Source organism: Montipora foliosa, chromosome 11, assembly GCF_036669935.1.
Source record: "Montipora foliosa isolate CH-2021 chromosome 11, ASM3666993v2, whole genome shotgun sequence".
In the NCBI taxonomy this organism is placed as follows: Eukaryota; Metazoa; Cnidaria; class Anthozoa; order Scleractinia; family Acroporidae; genus Montipora; species Montipora foliosa.
In genome coordinates, this window is record NC_090879.1 from 38,128,517 (window position 1) to 38,138,516 (window position 10,000).

Consider the following 10,000-nt stretch of genomic DNA (forward strand, 5'->3'; position numbering starts at 1 on the left):
CAACAGATCAATTTTTTATTAATTGTTGCTAACTGTCCAAATTTGAAATAAATTGGATAGTTTTTGCTGGAACGTCTCCTTCAGCTTTGAACAAACCATCCAATTTGAGGAAAATCTGGATGCTTTCCATCAACCAATCAAATGTCAAGATAAATAAATGAACCGAATATTGACCAATCAGGTTGCAGCTATTTTCACTGCTTTTAAACGTCAGCGAGCGATCATCGCTCACACGGTTTTGTTTTGTGTTGATAATGGCCGAATTTCCCGACTTTTCTCTCCACCTTATTGACGACTCAGAGTTTCAAATGGAGTCTTCAGCTAGGTTTCCAGAGATAGATGCTACTGATTTACTCGAGATGAGGGAGAATAATCAGAACAAGAATACTCAAAGAAGCACAAAAATTGGGTTAAAGTGTTTGATCTGTGGCGTGCTGAGCGAAGCAAAGTGAGAAAGCTTGAGGAGATTCCCGAATACGAGCTTGACGACGTTCTTTGGATATGCTATATAATTAATAGGTAACAGGACTACATGCTTGTCCAATTTGGAAATAATTGTATTCAAAAAATTCCTCGGACTGCCAAATTGGACTCTACCTACGGCCTCATCCAATTTTGGCTGTCCTCAGAATTTTTCTCATTCAATTATTTCCAAATAGGACAGCATGTAGTCCTATTACATAAACGTATCGACATTCCACATTGTACTGTAGCACTGCAAGTGAAATTTAAGCCAATGTGGTCCTGACAACTTTTTAGAACTAACATTAACACCATTTGATTGCCATTAATTTGAAGTCCACAGCATGTCGTTGGTTAGGAAAAGCCAGTCTTAAAGAACAACAACAGAAACACCAAGAGCCCATTTTTCCTTGTGACATTTGTTTTTAACAGCCCTTACACTTTCTGTAATTACCTCTTAAATTTTAATTTACAGAGCAATAAAATAATCAACACATTCTCCACACCAGAGACACTTGAAGTCAGGTTCTCTAGAGATTGAGTAAAAGAGAGAAAATTGAAAGTCAATAGCAGAGTATTTTATATTATTTTTTACTTTAAACACTTGGTCAGTATGGGTTACAATAGACAGCAAAAACAGTATTAAACAACATATCACACAAATTAAATTATTAGACTCAAAAAATTCCTGACAATATGAACCTACCATTTTCCAGCATCAGTAGACATCTGCCCCTTGGTATCTTCTCCCGAAATTTTTTCTACCATTCTTGACTGTTGTACACCAGCTTTTTTCAGAATAGCCTGAAAGTCCTTAGTCTCTACACCAGCGGACATTTTTCTATCATCCTTGGAACCTTTTCCCGGTAAAAACTGTTTGTCAGATCTTTGCTTCCTCCAAGCCATTCGAGCTTTGAATTTTTCATCCTCCACTGAGGTGTCAAGAGACACACTGTTGAACTTTTGGGTGGATTTTGATGCTTCTGCTGTTTTAAGGCCCCTTTGAACAAGATAGTCTTCTTTTGAGTTCTCGGCTGGTTTGTGCAGCATATTAAACAAGTCAGCACTAGAAATTTTCCGAACTTCTTTGGCAGAACTTTCCGATGTCTTGACATCCCCTTTTGAAGGAGGTTTTGCTGTCTCACTTTTCGCCATGGATGACAACAATGAAGCGTCACTTTCACTTTTTTTCTTTAAATATGTTGGAGGTGGGCGGGGTGGGGTCACCTTCGATGTTTGGCATTCATCAGGTGTCCTTTTCAACTGTCCTCTGAAGTCAACTTGTGCAGGGCTCCCCTTTTTTGAACCTGCAAATCTGAATCCTGATGGATTTTTGGAAGTGTCAACACCAGTTGCCTTGAGCTGTCCACGAAAGTCACCCTCATTGAGCTGCTGCCTCTTTTTCCCCTGAGCTGTCAAGTCTTTATCTGCTCTTAAACCAGTCCTTTTTAATTGTCCTCTAAAGTCCACTTGCTCAGGCTGCGATTTTACCTTTCTAGACAGGTCCCTCAAGGGAGGACCAGCAGGATTCCCAAGGATTCTGCTTTTAAAATCCCCAGTCAGCTCAGCCTCCGAGCTGGTGCTTGAAGTCTTTGAAGGTCTTGGTGGTACTTGGGGTGGTTTTTTGGGTTTGTCATTCTCAGAGGTGTCCTCTGATAACACTGACCTTGACCCTACAGATAAAGCATTATCCCCATCACAATCACTTTCACTTTTTTCGGATCCCCATTGCATGTCTTCAGTCTTGATCTCACCAACTGCTTCAAGTTCTTCAGATCCAGACACTGTTGTTTCAGAATTCACATTTGTTGATTCCAATAAATCCAAGTCAACCTCCGCATTGTCATTAAGATGATTTCTTGACTGTGTGCTGTATTCACTGAAGTCATTCCCTGGTAAATCAATATTGTCTTTGGCTTTTGTACCTTTCTCCAAAACCAACAAATTTTCATTTTCTGTGCTTGCTTCTGTAAATAAAAACATCAGTAGATGCAAACTGTGCTGATTTCATTACACACTAACCTATTTCCATGAGTTGCCAAAGCCGAAGACTTGAGTGTTGAGGTTCCTTTTGGACGTTTTTGCGTTGCTGCAGTTCACACAGTTATTAAACAGAATAAAGTAGTTAGAGACCTCAGGTACCGGTGATCCGAAATTCCTAATATTTCACCTTCCTTTCACTAAACTTTTGTTTATTTTCTCAGTACAGAAACCGCGAATGGCCCCAGGATAATTGTTTCATTCAGTGACTAGAATATTGCCTTCTTTCACCAACCCAAAATGCACATACATATGTATGTTTTGGGAAGTTCTTGACATAAAAATAAAGTGACCTTGAGAACTTAAACATGCTTGACTGATAATTTTCTTATAATATTTTGCATTCAAACCCCATTTCCCAGCAAGCCAGTTCAAACATGGTCTATACTCAGTGTAAATAAATCATTTTTAACAATCAGTCCATGCATGAAGGCTTGAATGTTTTGTTCCTCTGGGACTCAAAAAAGATGCTACATATTAATTTTAATACTGCAAGTCAATCAATATGCATATGGTCACTCACCTTTCTTGACCCTTAATTGCCTTATTTGCAGCCGTATTGCTTTCCGCAAAGCATATTCATTGAGGGGAACTTCTTTAAGCTTGGTAATTCAAACAATGATAACAAAGTTACAAAGGCAAACATGGCATAATCAATGACACACGCATTTGTAAAGACTTGAACTGGCTCCTGTGAACATTTACAACTGTTATCAGACTAAAACCTGTGTCTAAGTCCTGTTTTTGTGAGAGTCAGTTGGCAGTAGGATAACTGCAACACTATGATTTATGCACGACACTTTACTTTGACCAATTAAAGCCTTGCAATAGATACACTTTGATCAGTAGCACATTACATGTGTACAATCAGAGTGACACAAACTCCTTCCCAAATATCTTCTTTATTATAAGCCGTACATTTGTAAGATTTCACACAAATAAGGGTAACATGTTTGTCAATAAATATGCAAAGTTTCGTGAATATTCACTGCACTCTTATTTTTGGCGAAATTTTTGTTTGACAAAATTGATTAAAAATATGGCCGTCACGCGTAACATTTACCCAGATGAAATGTTGTTCGATAAAAAATATATCTAGACCAAAACGCCCATTATCGTTTGGAAAAATCTTAAAATTACAAGGACCAAACATCCTTTCAACCTAATAACTCAACTTTTCTAAAACTAGAATCTGTATGGTTAAAATTCCAAAAAAGTACCTCGTAGTTAGGGCGTCACGATACTGCTCTGAACTTCTGCAGTTAAAATTAAGGTTGCCAGACAAGTTACAAAAACGAGGTGAAAAATAAAAATACCACCGCAGACGGCGTTCTCACTTTCTGGGGACTCTTTCCTGAAAATATGAACAATCTAGGACCATTCGCTCCAACGCAATAAGAAAAAGTCTGAATCTGAAGCCTTGTGAAACGCTCCATGGTTTGATATGCCATTAAAAGCATCAACGAAAGTCAAACTCTTCCCAAATGCCGGCAATGGATCTAAAACCTTCGGATTGCCGCCACATTTGAATCTCATCTCAAAACGAACGTTCATGAGCATTTCCACGTTAAAATATAAAGTAGGTAGCTCGCAAGAAGAGTTTTTCTAAATCTTAAGCCTTGTGAAACGCTTCTCCATGAGTCTCCTATTACATGTAGGATTTTCTCGCGAGAAAGACAGCGAAACAACATGACCATTTCGCCATGATTTCGGGCAATTCCTTCCATGAAACATCAACATGTGCCCTTGGTAACCTCCCAAGAAGGTTCCAGAAGCTGTTTGTTACGTAACAACTCCAAAAATAGCCGTGAAAACCTCAAGAAAAGCACGTGTTTTAAATGCAAATGTCCCTTCGGGTTGGGTCACGTTCGTTACGCCAGATGGATGGTTTTCAATGGACACAATGGAGCATGAGAATAAAGCAGAATCAATGAGAAGATGGAGAAAAGAACAAAAGGAAAAAAAAAGGCTATCAACAAAGCCCACTACGAAAAAAACAGAAAAAAGCTGATATGTTACCCTAAAGTGTGTAAAATGTACTAGTTTTAGGATGCGCAATGTATTATGGGTAAAAACTAAGATTGCTGACTTGGCAAAAAACTTTGGATTATATGATTGTTTCCTATTAATGGCGATTTTGCTGTGATAATTACGAAGTGTTAATATGAATTTGAACAGATTACTAGATATTTTACAAAATTAAGAGGCCGCAAAGCATCATGGGTATAACTTAAAATGTTGTCTACAAAGCTAAAACCAAGCAAAACATAATTATTTCGGCTCTTAGTGTGTTTTACTGTGCAAATTAAAGTGTTATCATGACTTTGGAGAAATTTGTAGAAATTTTGCATTTTTGATATATGTTACACAATTGTACGTGTCTATTGTGCTACTGATCTTTCAATCTTGACACTCAAACCAAATTTTTTCCACATTTTTCAAAACTTAGTTGAGTATGATTGACTACAATACTGGAGAAATAATCCATCCTGACAAATTATGCATCACTCCTGTCATTGGTCTAGTGTAAAGACGGGACAAACTACATACAGTAACATGCCTAACCCATCTGGGATGAACTTGGGCAAACATTTGTTCTGTGTCTGTTAAATTCGTCTAGTATAAAGACGCCCACAGGACATATTATGTGTCTTGTGCCTTGGGCAAGACACTTTACTCTCACTGTGCCTCTCCCCATCCAGGTGTATAGATGGGAAATGCTGGGGGTAACCCTGTGATGGACTAGCATCCCATCCAGGGGGGAGTAGAAATACTCCTAGTCGCTTCATGCTAATGAAACCGGAGATAAGTGCCGGCCAGATGGGCCTTCTGGTTTGCAAGCAGAGACTTTACTTCACTTTACTGTGCCTGTCTTTATACTAGACAAATACAAAAGACACAGAAAAATGTTTGCCTAAGTTTGTCCCAGACAAATAAATTATGTCTCTAATGTGTAAAAATGGCCAATGATGGTCCATGAAATAAAATGGAGGAATTAAAAGACTTACTAGCTTTTCCAGCATATCAATATCTTCAATCTTCTCAACCACTTCCGGTGATAGATCAACTTCATCTGTCTGATCCTTTGCAGGATCCTTCTCCTCACTGTTGACCATTTCAGATGATTTATCCACAGCCTCACTTTCTGAGGGCTGTTCCTGTGGTACGGAGACAACTAATTGCTCGGGTTCATTCTCCTGTGGATTTGTATCTCTCTTTATATTGACATCAACTTCAGTTTCATTTTCATGTTTGACTGGTTGTTCCTTTACAAAAGTATCAGCTTCAGCAAAAACGTTTTCACCATCTTGTATTCCATTTTCCACATGTCCATTTTCAGCAGATCCATTAGTGGTTACAGTACAAGAAGAATTTACCTCCATTTTTGCTCGAGTTGATGGCAGTGAGGAATTATCGGTGGTGTTGGTCTCTGTTATCACAGTGGTTTTCTCTTCTTTCCTTATTCTTTCTCTTCTCCTTGGCCGCTCATTCATTGATGGACTTGATTCTAATGCATCAAGTTTTTTCTTTCTTAATTCTCGCAACTGCTGTCTGATGGCACGCCTTTCTTCAAAGTCAGTTGTGTCCTCCAACTACAAAAAAAAATTCAGTTAATGTACCGTAATTATTGTCTTCAGCAAAATAATCAAAATTGTCAATGAGTCAGCCGACATGAGGATGGCAAGATTTTCAGTCACATGGAAGGAGAAGAATCCGCAGGATCTCAAGTTTGTTTGACGCTTAGTTTGGCACACTGCTTGACTTTGAAAAAACCTGGGGGCCGGGTAACCCATAAGTTTTCAGATTTGGTCGCCAGCTCAGGTATTTTAGTCGCCAAAAATTTCTGGCGCTTTGGGCTTTATTAACTTTTTTTTTTTTTTTGTTGCATGTATAATATAAAAATGGCCGTTTTTATACTAGAGACGCATAATTCGTCTGGGATGAACTTGGGCAAACATTTCTTCTGCGTCTGTTAAGTTTGTCTAGTATAAAAAACGTGCACAAGACGCATTATGTATCTGGAGGAACTATCAAAGTAAAGTAAAGTAAAGTAACGATATTTAACATCGATAACTCGTAACAGTAATTCAACTGACAAACCTGAGGTCAACAGTGCGCTCATTTTACTCCCCCCTCTCCATCAGTGCTCCATTTGACCGATATTTAAAGCTATTTAGCTACAAGAAAGAAAAGAAGTTGAAACAAGGATGCGACATCCTGGTATCGAACTCAGGACCTCATACACCAAGGCCGCACACAAGCCAATTGTGCCATCCTTGCTCCTCTAAGTGCGTCTTTGAAGACACACTGAAGTAGATACTTCGTCCCGACGCATAATGCGTCTTGTGCCCATCTTTACACTACACTAATTTAACGTAGAAAATATGTTTTCCCATGTTCGTCCTAGAAGAATTATGCGTCTCATATAGTTTGTCCCGTCTTTACACTAGACAGATAACACAAGAGACGCATAATTCGTCTGGACGGATTATGCATCTCTAGTATAAAAACAGCCAATAAAAAACTAAAAAAGATAACATCAGCAACTGGAGAAGAAAACAGGACGATTCCCAATTGATATTCAACCCCAATAAATATTAACAAAAAAAAAATACTTACAATTATAATTGTAGAGGTAGTAATAAAATAGTAATAATTATCATATAATGTTATTTACAACCACTTGAGTTAATTTAGAATAGCTTCATTAACTTAAACCCTCACGACTTGGAAGAATTTAAGAAAGGGTTTTATCATCATAAAAAACTAAAAGTATAAAATGAGTCTATGCTTTTAATATCCCTTGGTAGTTTGTTCCAAAAATCGATAGACCTACATGTATAATAAAAAAAAATTTTAAGTAATTTTGTTTTGCGTGTGGTATTTGGTAATTTAACTCACTCGAATTACGCATTTTCTGTCAAACTGTAAAAGTCTTGGTGACCCAGATCAATATGGCCTGCTCTAGCATTATAGATAAGTACTGAGTCTTACATGTACATTACCCTTCAACATTCTAATGGTAGTAGAGGAAGTTTAAACAGCCGATCCCTGTAGGAGATATCCCTTGGATAATTCAAGATAAACTTTGTAGCCCTGCACTGAATGTGTACTAGCAATAGTTTGTCTGTTGATGTGTCCGTTGATGTGTAAGGTGACCATCGTTCACAAGTGTACTCTACTTGTGGTCGAATAATTGAGCAGTAAAAGAGTTTCTTCGTGTCAGGATAGTTTACAGCTGTATATCTCTACAGACCCTACGAATAAGGCCAAGCATTCTATTTGCTTTGGAAGAGATCAGCTTTATATGTTGAGACCATAGGAGAGTATTGGTGACGGTTATTTCCAAATCTTTAATTTCGCTAACTGTTGTCAGTGGTGACCCATTAAGGTGGTATGCTCTCTTTGTGGGAATTTTCTTCCTAGAGATATTCAGGGCCTTGCATTTGGGTATGCTGAGATACATTTCCCAGGCATCACTCCAGACTGAGAGCTGTGTTAGGTCTTGTTGAAGTGAAAATTTTTCTGATGGCTTTTCGATTATCTTAAACAGCTTAGAATCATCTGCAAATATGGCAACTTTAGAATCATGTTTAATAAGGGGTGGCGAATGGTAAATGCGAGACTGCGAGACGGTGAGACCAGCGTTTTTCTTTGCGAGCCCGAGACATTTTGACTTTTTAGATTGCGAGACCGAGACTTCAAAGTGTTTGACACCTTCATATAAAAAACGAGACTGTGAGACGCACATAACCGCTCAAAAAACGAGACTGCGAGACCAGTGAAATTCCACTAAAATTTTGCGAGACCCAGAGTTTTTGAAGATCCATTCGCCACCCCTTTAATACATTGAGGAATGTCATCTATATAAACAAGGAAAAGCAGAGGGCACCGTATAGAGCCTTGCAGAATGCCTATTAAGCTTTATACTTGCTTGTTTACAAATTTATATAATTTGTGACAGTGGTACATTTTTTACAAATTTTATGAACATGATTCTTCATGAACAACAATTTCACATTATTTCTTGAGGGCCGTCCACACTAATGCATTTTTGGAAACCCCTGTTTTCAAAAACCTTCGGTTCCATGAAAATGGATAAAAAGATCTGCGTCTACAGTAGCGTTTTCAAATCATATTCTGCCGTTCACTGTAGACTGAAAACAGAGATCTAAAGACCAGGCTTTGTTGACGTCTTGGCATGCTGGAAACTGTGAAGTATGCATGAGATTATAACGTCACGCCTATTCGAAAATCTCCATTCTTGCCGTCCACACTACAACAATAGACCTTTGTTTTCAAAAACCTACGTTTTTGTGGGCCGCCGTTTTCGATCATTTCAGTGTGGACGGTTACATAAACAGAGGTTTTTGGAAACAGAGGTTGTCAAAAACACACATTAGTGTGGACAGGGGCTGAGAATTACAGTTGTCAATGGAAAAAGTGCTACGGTACACCTGTAAGCTGGAAACCAATTACAGTACTGAGTAAACAAAATTTAAGGCATACACACTAGTATCTGAACTGCAGTCATTGTTTATGTATTTTAAAGTTGTAAATGCTTTTTCTGTATTCAAAATCTATTACGTACACTTTCCAAGTAAAATTAAGAGTTTTGTAAAAAATCTTGGAAATCACTTCTGGAATGAAGTTAATTTAAGATGTAGATTTCAGTTTGCATTTTCTTAAGGATAAGTCAACATCGTTTTTTAAAGGCTACATGAACTATAGTCCACTATTGGACATTCATTGCACTCATTTTACGAACAAAAAAAAAAATAAATAATAATAATAATAATAATAATAATAATTGTATATCAAGTGAAGCTATGACCTTCGCAGTTATGAACGCAATTTTTGCAATTTTCTTTCCGCAATTGCAAAAATTGCGTTCATAACTGCCAAGATCATAGGTTCACTTTATTTTATTTGGTTTTGGTGAAGATCAATCAAGCGTCGCTAATTAATGCACTCATGTTATTAGTAAATATTTCCATATTCTCATATCCATCCTCGCAACGGCGGCGCAAATAAGCTGGAGTTTATGGTTTTCCGTATTTTTCTCACAAAGGCAAATTTTTTCACGGCCATGAGGCCAATTTTCACAGAACCATTGCCACACATGTATCTTCGCAACTCACAAATGCACTGGACTATGGAAACGCGGAATAATAAAAGTAAATTAAAAAATAAACCGTAAATAAAACTAAACTGCTCATTTGGAGGTCCGTGGAAAGGTTGTTCCTTTGATTATAAATTGAGCTATTTGTGATTGAAATTTCAATGTGAAATTACCATTCTCTACGCATGAAGCACAAAAGCAGCGGAATGTGGGAAAATAATATCTTAAATTGGATAAAAAGGAAATTCGGAAGGACAGAATTGGTTCATAAAAGATTTCTTTTTAATAGTTTCAACAGCAATCCTTGTGTTTTGTGCTTGAATGGTTTTTCGGGAATCAATCACTGTGCTCGCAAGCAAGTTTTCTCTCCTTTAA

The 10,000-nt window shown here is 37.7% G+C and overlaps 1 protein-coding gene across 2 annotated transcripts in view; it reads right to left on the bottom strand.

Moving 5' to 3' along the window:
* Positions 1-10,000, bottom strand: part of LOC137977859 (smoothelin-like) — a 33,077-nt gene that overhangs the window by 17,479 nt on the left and 5,598 nt on the right. For both annotated transcript variants that reach the window (XM_068825206.1, XM_068825205.1), the window contains exons 2-4: positions 5,511-6,095; positions 3,026-3,104; positions 1,169-2,429 (exon numbers count right to left, since the gene is read on the bottom strand). In XM_068825206.1, the coding sequence (XP_068681307.1) occupies positions 1,169-2,429; positions 3,026-3,104; positions 5,511-6,095 (1,925 nt within the window). The remainder of the gene's footprint in view (positions 1-1,168; positions 2,430-3,025; positions 3,105-5,510; positions 6,096-10,000) is intronic.